General features: G+C 51.1%; 1 protein-coding gene across 1 annotated transcript; it reads left to right on the top strand.

Annotated features, from left to right (window-relative positions):
* Nucleotides 1–1,195: 1,195 nt before the first annotated feature.
* On the top strand, nt 1,196–12,445 carry ARHGEF15 (Rho guanine nucleotide exchange factor 15). Its single transcript, XM_004604837.2, has 16 exons — nt 1,196–1,296; nt 3,000–3,643; nt 4,096–4,428; nt 4,630–4,684; nt 7,049–7,104; nt 7,205–7,416; nt 7,509–7,669; nt 7,797–7,949; nt 8,076–8,205; nt 8,974–9,048; nt 9,150–9,242; nt 9,322–9,482; nt 9,576–9,728; nt 10,049–10,131; nt 10,241–10,345; nt 11,456–12,445. The coding sequence occupies exons 2-16, from the start codon at nt 3,049–3,051 to the stop codon at nt 11,605–11,607; spliced, it is 2,517 nt and encodes an 838-aa protein (XP_004604894.2). The 5' UTR covers nt 1,196–1,296; nt 3,000–3,048; the 3' UTR covers nt 11,608–12,445.
* Nucleotides 12,446–15,604: the final 3,159 nt, after the last annotated feature.

Here is a 15,604-nt window from a genome sequence, read left to right as displayed (position 1 = left end):
GTCTCTGAATCATGGCCGTTAGTGAGCTTATATGGCAACAGAAGCAGTTTGTGGGTGTGACTGCAAAGCTCCTGGAAGAACTAGGAGATGGGGGGAGGTCACCCATTCCTAACTCTGTGAGAGCCTGGAGATTTCAGTCACAAAACCCTCATACCTGGGTTTTTCAGTAGAGTCATTCTTCTGTATGAGGGGCTGGCTCATCCTGAGACTCGGAGATTGGCCGTCTGAATGCTATTAATAACACTTTGCCATAAACTTTTTTGTTTTTGTGTTTGCATTTGGGCCACACTTGGTGATGCCAGAGCTTACTTTGGCTCTGTGCTCAGGTCTCACTCTGGGTGGTGCTTGGGAGATGGTATGTAGAGCTGGGGATGAACCTGAGGTCAGCCATCTGCAAGAGAAGTGCCTTACCCCCAGTACTTCACAGCCCCATGAGCCCAATGTTAAGTACTTACCATGTGTCTAACCTTATTCCAGAACTTGGGATATTTCAGTGAACAAAATAGATGGAGACTTTGCCTTCAGGAAGATTTTCTATTGTAAAAAGATAATAATTAACATCAATTTAATAGTAAACTGTGATATGTTATAAAGAATGATTGCTATGGGGAGAAGGGGAGGTCATATTTTGTGGGTTGCAATTTTTAAGTGGAGAACAGGCCTCACAAAGGTGGCAAGACCATCCATGGGGTTATATCAGGAAGGAGGTTTGTAGGGTGATGGCACAGTCTGTGCAAAGACTGTGTGGGACAGGGAGATTCAGGGGCTGATAGCCCGAGAGACTGGGATGGGAATGGTGAGCAGGCTGGTTCCCAGCAAATGCCATGGCCTGCTGGATACAAATCTCTGTCCCTCACCCTGACTTCCCTGACCACTTCTCACACACACAGACCCACAGACACACATACACAAACACATAGATCCACAGACACACACAAACACACACAGACACACACACAGACACACACACACTGACGACACAGACCCACAGACACACATAGGTACAACACAGACATATACGCGCGCGCACGCGCACACACACACACGCACACACACACACACACACACACACACACACACACACACACACACACAAACACATCCCTGCGCGCTTGCGCCTGACACAATGGCTGGGTGGGGCGGAGGAACTGGCTTCCTCTGCGGAGATCTCAATCTGGGCACTGAGTTCCCTGCCCAGAAGCACAGGAACCTACTCACAGACCTGGCCCCACACTCTTTGCTCAAAGGGGCAGGCAGAACAGACTGAAAATAGAAACCGCTTCCAAAAAGATTAAGGTAAATTCGGGGAGGTCAGGGGCTGGGAGGGTGGATGAGAGGTAGAAGGTTGGCTTCCACCCAGGGAAGCAGGTCACAAGCTAAAGGAATGTAGTCTTGTGCGTGCTCTTTGCGGGTGTGGGAGAGGCTGCTAGACATGAAACCCATTAGCTCGTGTCTAGATGTCCGGGCCTTACTCCCTGTCCAGCCCTGTGTCCCCTCACCGCCATCGTCAGCTTGGTGGGTAAACTCCATCCAGGCAGCTGGCAGAACTTGAACCTGTAGACAGCCCATTTAAATTTTAGCTTCTCTTAGTTCATGTTAATCCGTAGGCCCAGGATTCAGCCCTCACATCTCCCAGAACCCTGGTATGCGCATGTGGAGTGTGGTGTGGTTGGGGGGGAGGGGTGTCCGGTTGGGAGGAGAATCGGATTCCTGTTTCCTGCCCTTATTCACTCAGTCCTGGGAGGTGACTGAGAGTGGAGAGGACTCCAGGGTGAGTGTTTGGGGTCAAGTAAACCGGGTACCCACAGAAGGTCTTAACTGGGGGTGTGGGAGGACATCGGAAGTCACTGCAGTTACAGAGGGGGATAGGATTTCGGAGGGGAATAGTGTGGGTCGGGGAGCTGCTTGCTGGCTTGGTTACTTCCATAAGAGGCTTCCTGCCAGAGCTCAGGGGCCAGTGACTTGCAGCCTCACTGGGTCATTTCTGAAGAACCCAAAATGGGCTGTGGAGAGGTTCGACTCTTCTGTTGACTCTAAAAGGGAGTTTTGGGGCCCTGGATTTCCTAGCCCCAACTCTGCAGCCTTCTCAAGAGTGCACCCATCTTTCCTTCCTGTGGGAGTAAGTGGAGCTCAGGCCCCACATCCTGGCCCCACTGGTCCTGAGCCTCTCATTCACCTCCCCAGGCCTCCTGGCAGCACCCAGGTTTCCAGCTGTCTTTGGGACCAGCTGAGGGTGGCAGGGATAAGAGGATGGAGCAGGAGAGACTGTGCTGACCAACCGGCCTCCTGGTCTCTTGGGGTCACAGGCTCCAGGAATCTTCATGGCAGGAAAAGGAGGCTAAAAATAATCCGGAAAGGGAGAGTCCGGAGAGAGGAACTGGGAAATGGGGGGTGGAGGGCCTTTTAGAGCAGGGAAATAATGATGCATCCCTCGAAGCCCAGGCACACACACACACACACACACACACACACACACACACAACACACATGCACACACGCACACCCGGCATATGTTCCCTGCATACACTCTCCCCTCACGGTCACAGCACACGGTACATCTCACTCACGATCTGCCTCTCCTGTAAACACAAATACCGTCTCTCTACACATTAAGCAATCCCACCACTCACAATACTTGTAACACGTCTAATCCTCCAACACACACAGTCAGACACCCAACACACACCAGATAGACACTACTGAAATTCCCAGGCCTTTACTGAGGGGCCCCTAGCCCAGCCTCAGTGGTTCTTGTGGCCTGACTATGGAAGCTGGAAGGTTCCAAGCAAGGCTGGGAGGCTTCAGGGGTTGAAATGAGAAAGAGGGGAGAAAGATGGAGAAGTGAGAAGGCAGTGGAAATGAGGAGAGAGGTGGGTACCCACCTTCACTCCTGACCCTCATATTCCAGCACATTTGCTGCTTAGTAGCCTGTCTACCCCCAGTAGTGGGAGTTTGGGGGAACATTAAGGGTCCTTCTTTTATCCTTCCCTCTTCCTCAGGGGATGACTCCAGCAGAATACCCCACTCCTTTGAAGAGCTCAGAGGAAGATGTCAGCCCAGTCTCTTCCCGCAGCAACACCCCCTACCCAGAAGCCCCCTCGGATCATCCGCCCCCGTCCCCCTTCTCGACCCCGGGCTCCCCAGTCCCCAGAGCCCTCCTACAATGGCTCCTCTCCCCAAGAACCTCTCCCCACCTCCAATGATGCACCAACCCCAATGTGCAGCCCCATTTTCTGGGAACCCCCAGCCTCCTCCCTCAAGCCTCCTGCCCTCCTTCCCCCCTCTACTTCTAAAACCAGCCTTGATGACTCCCAACCTTCCCCAGATTCACCTGCCAGCACTCCTAGCCCAGTGTCCCGGTGTTCCGTCTCCCCAGAACCTGCTCCCCGATCTCCAAAACCCCCATCCAAGCCCTCTGGGTCACCCCAAACAACCCTGTCCCGAGTCCTGCCCCAGGATGGCTCTGCCTCAGCCCCAGGCACGGTGCGGAGACTGGCTGGCAAGTTTGAATGGGGGGCAGAAGGCAAGGTCCAGTCTGGGGATACCCTGGAGTATGATTGCCAAGGGGCAGTGGATGTGAATGGGGAGAGTGTGACTCCCCAGGGCACCCTCACTGGGAGTGGGTCCCAGAATGGAGCTCCAGGTAAGCGCTTTTTGTGGCCAGGGTGGGCTCAATCTCACAGCTTTGCTTTCAATGTTTAAGGACTGCGTCATTACAAGGGCTACCTTTTCATAAAATAGATTTCATGCTTGGAGAATCTGGTTCCCAGGGGCTGGTAGATGTATCCAGCTGGGGTTTGAACCCTGGCATCACATAGTTCCCCAGCACTGCCAGGAGTGTCCTGGAGACTCCCAGAGCAGCTAGGCATTTTCAGTCCTTGCATTGAACCATCTGGTTTGGTTAGTCAAGAATTTCCATTAGGGTCCCCAGGCCTCCTGAGCACCGCCTAGGATGCCCCCTGACCCCAAAGAAAAAAATCTGATTTTTCTATTTTGGGGGGGTTTGAAGAGAGCCAGTGTTGAGATAGATGCGGGGGGGGGGCGAGGGGCTGGACCCTAAGGGCTTTCTCTTTAGGACACCCCTGTCTCCCACAGATGCTGCCCTGGCTTGCCCTCCCTGCTGCCCCTGTGTCTGCCATGTGACCCGGCCTGGCCTGGAGCTCCGATGGGTACCTATGGGGGGCTATGAGGATGCTCTCAGACCCCTCTGCCGTGCCTCCCCACTGAGAGCCTCACGTTCACGCCCAAACCCTCAGAGCATCAGTCATCCCCCAGTTGTCCTCACTTCCTACCGCTCCACTGCCGAACGTAAACTCCTACCACCCTTAAAGCCCCCCAAGCCAATTCGAGTCAGACAGGATGCCTCCCTCTCTGGGGACACTCCATCGCCAGACCTCGATCTTCCTTCTGAAGGTGGAAACCAAACAGGTACAGGAGGGGATTTTTGGGCAGGGAAGGACAGGGGTGTGGAGAGGTTGTCATTGCCAAGCTAGGCAACTGCAAAGCCTGATAGGCTCTGGCTTCTGTTGTTATTCTTCCATCAGCTGCTCTGGGACTTATGGGAGTTGTAGTGATAGTCATCAGCTGGGAAGTGGGAGATTTGTTCTTCTCATTGAATTCTCTCTCCAGGGGACAGTCCTGATGAAGTTCCTCGGAGCACTCCTCCAGCTACCTTGGAGAACAGGTACCAAATATCCCCTCCCCAAACGCCCCCTCCCTTCCATTTGCATAAGGGCAAACTTTCAGGGATTTGTGCAAGGGGGAGTGAAAAAGAGCTGGGGTTTAGATACAGGCAATCTGGCTTCTAATCTTGGCACTTACCAGCTGTGTGACCTTGATACTAGTCTCTTAGACTTTCTGGGTTTCAGCATCCTCATCCATAAAATATGTTCTAAGAGTTGTTGGAATCTGACATTGGTAAAGAGCTGGGTCCACACTAAATGGACCCACCCCTCTTATGCCTCTCTACCCCACCTTATGCCTTGCTAGTCCACAAACTCATTTGTAAACCATAAGCACCTCTTCTGTGTTTTCTAAAATTTTAAATTTATTTTTGGGTTTTGGCCACACCTAATGTGTTCAGGGCTTACTCCTGGCTCTGCACTCAGGGATTACTCCTGATCTTCTGGCAGTGCTCAGGGAACCATATGCAGTGCCAGGGATCAAATCTGGGTTGATGGCATGCAAGGAAGTGCCCTACCCCCTGAACTATCTCTCTGGACCCTGTTTATCATTTAAAAAAACTTACCATTATTTTGGTTTTTGGGCCACACTTGGCATTGCTTCAGCATTTACTTGTGACTCTGCACTCAGGAATTACTCCTTGTGGTGCTCTGGGAACCACAGGGGGTGCCAGGGTTCAAACCGGGTTTGCTGCATGCAAGGCAGTACCCTACCCACTGTACTATCTCTCTACCCCTTGTTAATCATTTTAGATTCTTCATTATTATTAGAGTTAATCTAGGCCTGTTACTTTTTTTTTTTTTTTTTTTTTTTTTGCTTTTTGGGTCACACCCAGCGATGCTCAGGGGTTACTCCTGGCTTTGCACTCAGGAATTACTCCTGGCAGTGCTTGGGGGACCATATGGGATGCCGGGGATCGAACCCAGGTCGTCCGCGTGCAAGGCAAACGTCCTACCCGCTGTGCTATCGCTCCGGCCCCAGGCCTGTTACTTTTTCTAACAAATATTTACTCATTGTGCTCATTGTTCCTTTTTTATGTTTTGTTTTGTTTTGGGGGGCCACACCCAGCGATGCTTAGGAGTTACTCCTGGCTCTGCACTCAGGAACTACTCCTGGCAGTGCTTGGGGGACCATATAGGATGTCGGGTATCAAATCCAAGTTGGTTGAGTGCAAGGCAAATGCCCTACTCACCATACTATTGCTCTGGCCCCTTGTTGCTCCAAAGTTTTAATTTGGGTGAACTAACTTGGATGTGGTAGTGCAGGTGACCAGAAAAAGAGAGAAAGAATATGTAAGAATTTGATCATTTGAATTTTATAGATGCACAAACAGGGCATTTCAGACAATGGTTGCTACCAGAAAGGACTGGAGACAGAGACCTGAAAGTCTGGCTCAAGGCAATTGAGATCAGGAATAAATAGTGCCTGTTTAGCACGGGGTTTCCCATTTAACAGGTACATAAAAAGAAATAACTGGGTGCATATGCTGCCTGAGCCCATGTGCTGCTTGAGCCCATGTGGCTGAGCATATGCGGTGCCCGAGCACATGTGTCACCCGCATCTCCCCTCTTGAGATGTGTACTTTCATATTTTCGTGTCTACTGCAAGGATGTGTGTAGGGGCTCTCTCCACCCTTGGAGAAGCCCACGTTCTCTCTTGAGCGTGTTATTCTTACTATTCTCTCTCCCACTTATCCCCTCCTCCTTCTCTCAGAAACCTCTAAATAAAATCTGTTTACTTAAAAAAAAAAACTGGATGAGGCTAGAGTGATAGTACAGCGGGTAGGGCACTTGGCTTGATGTAGCTGACTCAGATTTGATCCCCTTCACCCCATATGGTCCCTGAGCCTGCCAGGAGTAAAACCTGAGCACTGCCTGGTGTGGCCTAAAAACAAAATGCATGCAGAAAAAAAAAAAAAAAACTCCCTAAAAACTGGAGACAAAAGATGTGACCTGGGCCTGAACGAGAGTACAGCGGGTAGGGTATTTGCCTTGCATGCAACTGACCCAGGTTCGATCCCCGGCATTCCATATGGTCCCCCAAAGCACCGCCAGCAGTAATTCCTCAGTGCAGACAGGAGTAACCCCTGAGCATTGCCGGGTGTGACCCAAAAAGAAAAAAAAAAAAAGATGTGGCCCCAGTGGCAGAGCCTGTGCCTGCATATGTGAGGCTCTGGCTTCAATCTCCTGCTCTGCAGGCCCCCTTTATAGCCCCCTTTTGCCCCAAGCACTGCTGGATGTGGTTCCCACAACAATAAAAGAAAAGTCTGCACTTTGCCAGAGTTCCTGCATGTCAGCTGTGCACTCCCCACGATTCACTCTCACTGGCCTTCGGGAACTCCCTCCTTTCCTTCCTGTCTTCACAGAGAGGAGGTGCTGGAGTTGCTGAAGGAGCAGAACTGGGAGTTACCCCTGCAGGATGGTGAGGGCTGCTGGCCCCGCGGACCCTGCTGTAAACACCAAGCCATGGGGCAGGGTTCTGGGGCACCGGACTCGCCTGCTGAGCCCTATCTGCTCTCTAGAACCCCTGTACCAGACCTACCGAGCAGCTGTGCTGTCAGAGGAGCTGTGGGGAGTGAGCGAGGACGGGGCTCCTGCACCATCCAGTTCTGGAGAAGCTCCCACTTTCTCACGCCCTCCTGGACCAAAAAACACATTGTGGCAGGAGCTTCCAGCAGTGCGGGCCAGCGGCCTCCTGGACACCCTCAGCCCCCAGGAGAGGCGCCTGCAGGAGGTGGGCACTCTGCCGGGTGCAAGGGTCAATGGGTCTTGAGTCGTGCCCTGTGGGGACTCGGTGCTCCCTCTCTCCCTGCCCTTCCTCCTCAGAGCCTATTTGAGGTGGTGACATCTGAGGCCTCCTACCTGCGCTCCCTGCGGTTGCTGACGGACACCTTCGTGCTGAGCCAGGCCCTCCGGGACACGCTTACTCCACGGGACCACCACACCCTCTTTTCCAATGTGCAGCGAGTTCAGGGAGTCAGTGAGCGGTCAGTGGGTCCCTGCTTTCCTTGTGCCAGGTCCTCCCAGGTGCTGTGTTCAGCTCTTGGCTCTAGATCCTGGGATCTGCTCTCTGCTCCCCTCTCTCTCCTAACACTTGTGCCCCTGTATCTTCAGGTTTCTAGGAACATTGCTATCCCGTGTGCGCGCCTCCCCCCATATCAGTGACCTGTGTGACGTGGTGCATGCCCATGCGGTGGGCCCTTTCTCCGTGTACGTGGACTATGTGCGGAACCAGCAGTATCAGGAGGAAACCTACAGCCGCCTCATGTGAGTGCCCCGAGGTTGGGCCCTGTCACATTTGTGGGAAGAAGCTGGGGAAAGGGTGAGGCCCAGGCCAGGGTAGGCTGGGCTGTCAGGGTATCCCAGGCCAACAGCCTGGATGTGCTTCTGCAGGGACACAAATGTGCGCTTCTCTGCGGAGCTTCGTCGACTGCAGAGTCTCCCCAAGTGCGAGCGGCTCCCACTGCCTTCCTTCTTGCTGCTGCCCTTTCAGCGCATCACCCGACTCCGCATGCTGCTGCAGGTACCTATGTGGCCTGGGGCCTTTGCTCCTGCACCAACCCTGTAGGAGACCTCCCCAGGGCCTCCTGCCACCATGAACACAGAAACCCCTATTGTGTCCGAGGGCTCAGGGATAGGGCGCTTGACTTGCATGTCCTTGACTTGACATTCCCCGCCCCGCATCTCATATGGTCTCCCCCACCTGCCAGGAGTGATCCCTGAACCAAGAATAAGCCCTGGTGGTGATGGTGGTGGTGGGTGGATCTCAGGGATCAAACCCGGGTCAGCCGTGTGCAAGGCAAACACTATACTGCTGTACTATCTCTCTGGTCGCTTATCTATTCATTGAAATTTACCAAGTGAGGGTAAGTTTATGAGGGCACAGATTATTATTATTTTAAATTTTCTTTTCATTTGACTTTTGGGCTACACCTGGTATTGCTCAGTGGTTGTTTACTTCTGGTGGGGCTCAGGAGACCACATGGGTCCTAAGGATTGAATCAGTGTCAATTTCATGCAAGGCTAGTGCGTTACTCACTATACTATCTCTCCAGCCTCTCCTTTGTTGGTATTATACCCATTTGAGAGATGAGGATAATAGGTAGGCAGCGTGCTCAGGGATGGTTATGTGGAGGGTAAGTGTGAGGTCTCTCAGCCTTGCTAAGGCTGTTTTTTCAGCCTTGTGAACCCCAAGTACAGCATTTGCCAAGCCAGGATCCTCTGAGCTACAGCCATCTGCAGCCCAGACAGCAGAACAAGGCATCTACTCACCCTTCTTCCCTGTTCCCAGAATATTCTGCGCCAGACAGAGGAGGGCTCCAGCCGCCATGAGAATGCCCAGAAGGCCTTGGGTGCTGTCAGCAAGGTGGGCAGGAGGGATGGTTAGGCTGGCTGAGGCCAATGGGGGAGGGAGAGAGAAAGGGATGGGAGGGACTGCAGGGAGGTGACTCAGTTCCTTTTACCCAGATCATTGAGCGCTGCAGCGCAGAGGTGGGACGCATGAAGCAGACGGAGGAGCTGATCCGGCTCACCCAGAGGCTGAGATTTCACAAAGTCAAGGTCAGTACCTCCAGGCCATCATCTTTGCTCTCCCCGTAGTTCTTGGAGAAGTCAGAGTTTCTAAGCTGCTTCTTCACAGGCCCTGCCCCTGGTCTCTTGGTCCCGGCGCCTGGAGTTGCAGGGGGAGCTGACTGAGCTAGGGTGCCGGAAGGGCGGTGTGCTCTTCACCTCGCGTCCTCGCTTCACCCCTCTCTGCCTGCTGCTCTTCAGTGACCTGCTGCTCATCACACAGCCCAAGAGGTGGGTCCCAGGGTGGGCAGAAGGAGGCTGGGGAATGGGGGGATGGGGGGCAGGAGTACGGTGTAACTGTTCTCTCTTTTTCTTTCCGGGTAGTGGGCAGCGCCTGCAGGTTCTGGACTATGCCCATCGCTCCCTGGTCCAGGCCCAGCAGGTTCCAGATCCCTCTGGACCCCCTACATTCCGCCTCTCCCTTCTCAGCAATCACCAGGGTCGCCCTACTCACCGGTTACTCCAAGCATCATCCCTGTAAGTTGTGTCTCTTGGGTATCTCATCTGACCTCTTAAGGCCCACCACTCACCTTTTTTTTTCTTTGCTTTTTGGGTCACACCTGGCGATGCTTAGGAATTACTCCTGGCTCTGCACTCAGGAATTACTCCTGGCGGTGCTTGGGGGACCATATGGGATGCTGGGAATTGAAGCCGGGTTGGCTGCATGCAAGGCAAATGCCCTACCCGCTGTGCTATTACTCTAGCTCCATCCACTCACCTTTTTCATCGCTCTCCTCTGTCTTCTCCCTCATGCCCAGGAGGTCTCCCAACAGTGACCTTCCCTCTATCCCCACCAGGTCGGACATGCAGCGCTGGCTGGGAGCCTTCCCAACTCCAGGGCCCCTTCCCTGCTCCCCGGACACTGTCTATGAGGACTGTGGTGAGTACGTCCTGGGGAGGAAAAGTGAATCTTAAGGGCGATATGGGAGAGAAGGGAGAGAAGCTGAGAAAAGCCTTCATCCATTGTATGGTCACTCACTCCCAACCAGACTGCTCCCAAGAACTCTGTTCAGAGCCTTCTGCACTGGCCAAGAATGAAGCACAGAGTCTGGAGTCTAGGGCTCCCCTCAAGCACTTGCACAAGAGCCCTGAAGGTGAGAGATAAATTTGATTGTTTGTTTGGGGCCCAGCTGTGTTTAGATGTTATTCCTGGCTCTGAGCTCAGGCATCAATCCTGGTGAGACTCAGGGGACCATATGCAGTGTCAGGAATAGAACCAGCGAACCAGGTGGGCTGTGTGCAGGGCAAGAACCTGATCCACTGTAGGACTCTCCAGCCTGGACACTCATTTGTTTATTCTTTTATTTTTATTTATTTATTTATTTATTTATCTATTTATTTATTTATTTTTGCTTTTTGGGTCACACCCGGTGATGCACAGGGGTTACTCCTGGCTCTGCACTCAGGAATTACTCCTGGCGGTGCTCAGGGGACCATATGGGATGCTGGGAATTGAAGCCGGGTCGGCTGCATGCAAGGCAACGCCCTACCCGCTGTGCTATCACTCCAGCCCCTGTTTATTCCTTTAATGACTATTTATTATGCATCTTTGAGGAGCAGCTTCCTGTTCTAGCCACGGTGAGCCAAACATGCAGCAATTTCACCTTGCGAGGATATAAATAAATAACTTCCATAGTGTTGTGGAGGGTGATAAGTGCTAAGAAAAAACAAAGTGGAGAGATTCAGGGTCAATTGTTCCATGATTTGGCAGGTACAATTTAAAATAGGCAGCTGGAGCTTGACCTCATGATGAGGCACTGCGTGAATGATAGCCTGATGTAGCAGAGGGAGTTAGGTACAAGAATTAGGTACAAGGAATCAGAGGCAAGAGTCGGTGCAAAGGCCCTGTGACAGGTATGTTTGAGGAACAGTAAGGAGGTCCCTCTGTTGGAGTGAGTGAAGGAGGGGAGAGAAGCAGAGGAGACTTTAAGGTATAAGACCAGGTCATGCCAGCAGCCCGAGGTCACTGCAAGGGCTCTGGAGCTTACTCCAAGTGAGATGAACACTCTGACTTCAGAGTGGCCCTGACCTTTAAGGGTTGCTATCACCTCCATTTTCAGTGATCTTTCCACCAGTGCTCCAGTTTTTCTCCTAAGTGCCATACCTACCATGGTCCTCAGGTTTTAGACCCCAAAGGCCTCTTTCCCCTATGACCTGTCTCTTGCCCCAGTCCCACGTGAACCTCTCTGTCTTTCTTTCTCCAGGCTGGCTGAAGGGGCTTCCTGGAGCCTTTCCGGCCCAATTGGTGTGTGAAGTCACAGGGGAACATGAAAGGAGGAAGCACCTTCGAAAGCACCACAGGCTTCTTGAGGCAGTTGTGTCCTCTTCAGGCACCTCCACGGCCCCCCCACCCTAATGCAGCCTGAGGAGAGGAGAAACACTTTGGGCTATCTGGCAGCATGACACGGAGAGGACAAAACCCATCCATCCTTTGAAGTCTGGCTGTCAGCGAAAACATTTCATCTAGTGACAATCAACAGGGAGTGACCTTCAGGATAGGGCAAAGCCCGCCAGGAGGGAGAATGAGGGGGATTTGTGTGGTTTTCGAATAGAGATGGAGGTTTAATACAGAGCAGCAAACTCTCCCCAGAGCTGGCCGAGTCCCTGACCAAAAGTCCCCCTACTATATTCACAGCCAAAGAAAAGAGAACAGGGTCAGTGCAGTTACAGAGTTGGGTGAGGCCAGAGAGATGGTTCAGCAGGCTGAGTGCATGCTTCTCCTGCTTGCTCAGTCCCTAACACTGCCTGGCCCTCCTGGACACCGACAGGATTAATCCCCTAATATGAGCTGGGTGTATCCCTGAGCCTCTCCAGATGTGACCCCCAAACAAACAACAACAACAACAACAAAACCCAGCTGCATTGGATGTGAAACCCTAGAAAAAAATAGTTAATGACAATGAACAAGAATCAGCCCTTCAAGTCAAAGAAGAGGGCTGCAGAGACCAGCGAGACTGCTTGGCTAGAAACAGGAACTTTGCTCTGTTTCTGGGACGTGTTAGATTCTCTTCTTTGATTTGTTTGTTCGGGGGGCCCACACCCAGTGATGCTCAAGGGTTACTCCTGGCTTTGCACTCAGGAATTACTCCTGGCAGTGCTTGGGCAATCCTATGGGATGCTGGGGTCAGACCCAGATCAGCTGCGTGCAAGCCATGTGCACCATCCACTGCACCATCCACTGCACCATCGCTCTGATCTCAATGCATTAGACTCCTATGTCAGGTACCTCCTATGTTCCAGAGTGTGTTTGAGAATCTGTTTGTGCACGACTGTGTTTATATATCAGGGAAGGGATTATGGTATGTATGTGGTCTTAATACCCTCCCAAGTTTATAATTAGTTTAAAATTTTATTTTTTGGGGGTTTTGGACCATACCCGGCCATGCTCAGGGGTTACTCCTGACTTTGCACTCAGAAATTACTCCTGGTGTTGCTCAGGAGACCACATGGGATGCCACAGATTAAACTGGGTTGGCCGCGTGCAAGGGAAATGCCCTCCTCACTGTATTATTGCCTGGCCCCACTCCTCCCAGATTATTGAGTGCTTGATTTCTTCTTTCACCCCCTGTTTCTCTTACTTTTCTCTCCCAGAAAGACAGTTCTGGAAGACAATATTCTGGGTGTGGATTGGCAGCCAGAAACCAGAGCTGGGGACGACAGCTCTGGGTTCTGGTTCTTTGGGGAAATGGCAGCTTCTAAGAGGAGCCCTAGGGATAAAGCTGTGGGTCATGTGGGTCCCTGAAGTCACCGACCCTTCTCCTGCCTCCAGTATCCTTTGACCTGACACACCTGGAGAATCAGGGGTCCAGCTTCAGTCTCAGACTCTAGACTGACTTAGAATCTTTGTTCTGGATGAAGAAATGTGAGCTGTGGATCATGGGCCAATTGGTGAGCCTCCTGGGCTTTCTGACCTTCCTCCTGGCCTTCTCACAGAAACACAGAGCCAAGCAGTGGGGAGAGAACAGAGAACTGGAGTTGCCGCCCACCCCCACCCAGTGCATCTGCCTCTAGATGACAATCTGACTCTGTATAATGTCAGAAGGAGGTAAGGAAGGAACACAGACAGAGCAGATCAGACATTGCTGGCAAGTGGGTGCCTGAGTCTAGCACAGGCCTTCCTTGATCCAGGTTATCACCACACCTTCTCTTCAGCTCATTATGCATGTGGACTTGCCCAGGACAGAAGCTGCCACCCTCACCACTGGCAGTGCAGGGACTCTGGGAGACTCCGAAAGAGAGACATTGGCATTTGGCATATCTATGACTTTGGAGATTTACTGAGCATCATGCTTGGCGTAACAGAAACCTTCAATAAATGTTGGTGGAACTATATTAAGGCTCTTCAAGGGAGTGTATGTCTAAAGAAGTAGTGGTTTTCAGTGTGGTTTCTGAGGCTCCTTGGGAAGAAATTCTTTGAGAACAACACACAGTTTTGCTTGGGGCTGGCTGGGGCTTGGAGACCAGACACAAAGCCCAAGTGGGCCTACTCAGCTCCTGAGAGATCTAAGATGGTGATGGTGGGTTTACGGATGTTGGACAGAGGGCTGGGAGGTGGGGAAGAAGCCAGATCTGGCTGGTTGATTAGAGGAGGAAGATGCAATGAGAAGGACAAAAGGTGCAGTCTGCCAATAATAAGTTTCTTTTAATGAACCAGTCAAACATCTCTTTTTCTCCCCCTTCGGTTTTTGGGCCACATCCAGCAGTGCTCTGGACTTATTCCTGACTCCGTGCCCAGAGATCACTCCTGGTGGGCTTTTGGGGACCATACGAGGTGCCAGAGAATGGAACCCAGGTTGGCCGCATGCAAGGCAAATGCCCTACTGATTGTACTTCAACCCCTCTATTTTTTTTTTATATAACGAAATGGCAAAATTTTAGGGCCAGAGAGATAAAGCAGGGGGTTGGAATGCATGCTTTACATGCAGTAGACTGGGGTTTGATCCTGGAACTGCATGATCTCCTAAGCGCTATAGGAACAACTCAAGCACTCAGCGAAAATAGCCCCTGAGCATTGTCATTTGTAATCCGAAACAACAATAAAATAAAATATATTTAGGGGTTGGAAAGATGGTGCAGCAGGTAGTCAGGTGCTTGTCTTGCATGCAGACTACCTGGTTTTGATCCCTAGTACCCATATGGTCCTCTAAGCCTACCAGGAGTGATTCCTGAGCACCCCTAGGTGTAACCAAAAAATGAACAAAACATGTATTTAAATGAAGAAAAAAGAGAATGTACTCAAGAGAGAATGGAAGAGCCTTTAATGGAATGAATCAAAAGAAAGAAATTACAAGGGCTGTAGTGATAATATAGCAGGGAGGGTGTTTGCTTTGCACTCAGCTGACCCGGGTTCAATCCCCAGCATCCCGATAGCACCAACAGGAGTAATTCCTATTTGCTAGGATTAACCCCTGAGCATTGCCAGGTGTGACTGAAAAACAAAAGAAAAAAAATCGGGGGTGGGGAGGAAGGAATTACACACCCCAAGTTAGGAAGGTTTCAGAGCAGAATGCCATAGCTCTTTGTTTAATTCAATTCTCTTTTTGTTTTGTTTTTGGGCCACACCCAGTGGTGTTCAGGATTTGCTCTGGGCTCAGGAACCACTCTTGGCACTGCTTAGGGGACCATGTGTGGTGTCAGGGATTGAATATGGGTCAACTTCATTCAAGGCAAATGGCCTGTCCACTGTACTATCCCCCCAGACCTGTGTATTTAATTAAATTTAATTCTGTACATATTTAGTGAGTGCCTTTTTATGCTTAATGACTTGGAGATACAGAAATGACAAAAAAGACCAGGAAGAGCCTTGTCTTAAATAAAAACCTATATTCAAAGCAGATTGGGATGGGTAGGGGAAGACAACAACCAAGTAAGTAAATTAATGTGATAAAAAAACAAGTAGTTATAAGTGCTATAAAGAAAATACAGCAAAAGCATAATACTGTATGTCATGGCAATTATAATGTGTGTGTGTGTGTACGTGTTCTTGAAGGAGGTGACATTTGATTTAAGACCAAATTGTCAAGAAGGAATAAGCTTAGGCAGATTACTGTAGGTGGAGAGGAAGAGACGGAGTGGGAGAAAGAGAACAGGTGGCCTGGGCTTCTGCAGGGCTCCTCTGGGCTCTCCGAGTGACTCAGAGATCCAAAGGTAGACATAAAGTTATACAAGTGCCCCATGTTTCCTTCCACGAGTCACCCCTTCTCTGACTCCAGTACTCTAATTTGGATGTTCCAAGAGTGGGATAATGAGGGAAATGAGGTCCAGAGAAGATTTTTTTTCTGGGTGGGTGGAAAAGCATATAAAAGACAATCATTTGTTCCTAAAGAGAATGAAGGAAAGAAGGACACAGCTGT

This window comes from Sorex araneus, chromosome 3 (assembly GCF_027595985.1).
Source record: "Sorex araneus isolate mSorAra2 chromosome 3, mSorAra2.pri, whole genome shotgun sequence".
Taxonomy (NCBI): Eukaryota; Metazoa; Chordata; class Mammalia; order Eulipotyphla; family Soricidae; genus Sorex; species Sorex araneus.
The sequence above is the reverse complement of the archived record's forward strand: the minus strand, read 5'-3'. Positions and strand labels throughout refer to the sequence as shown.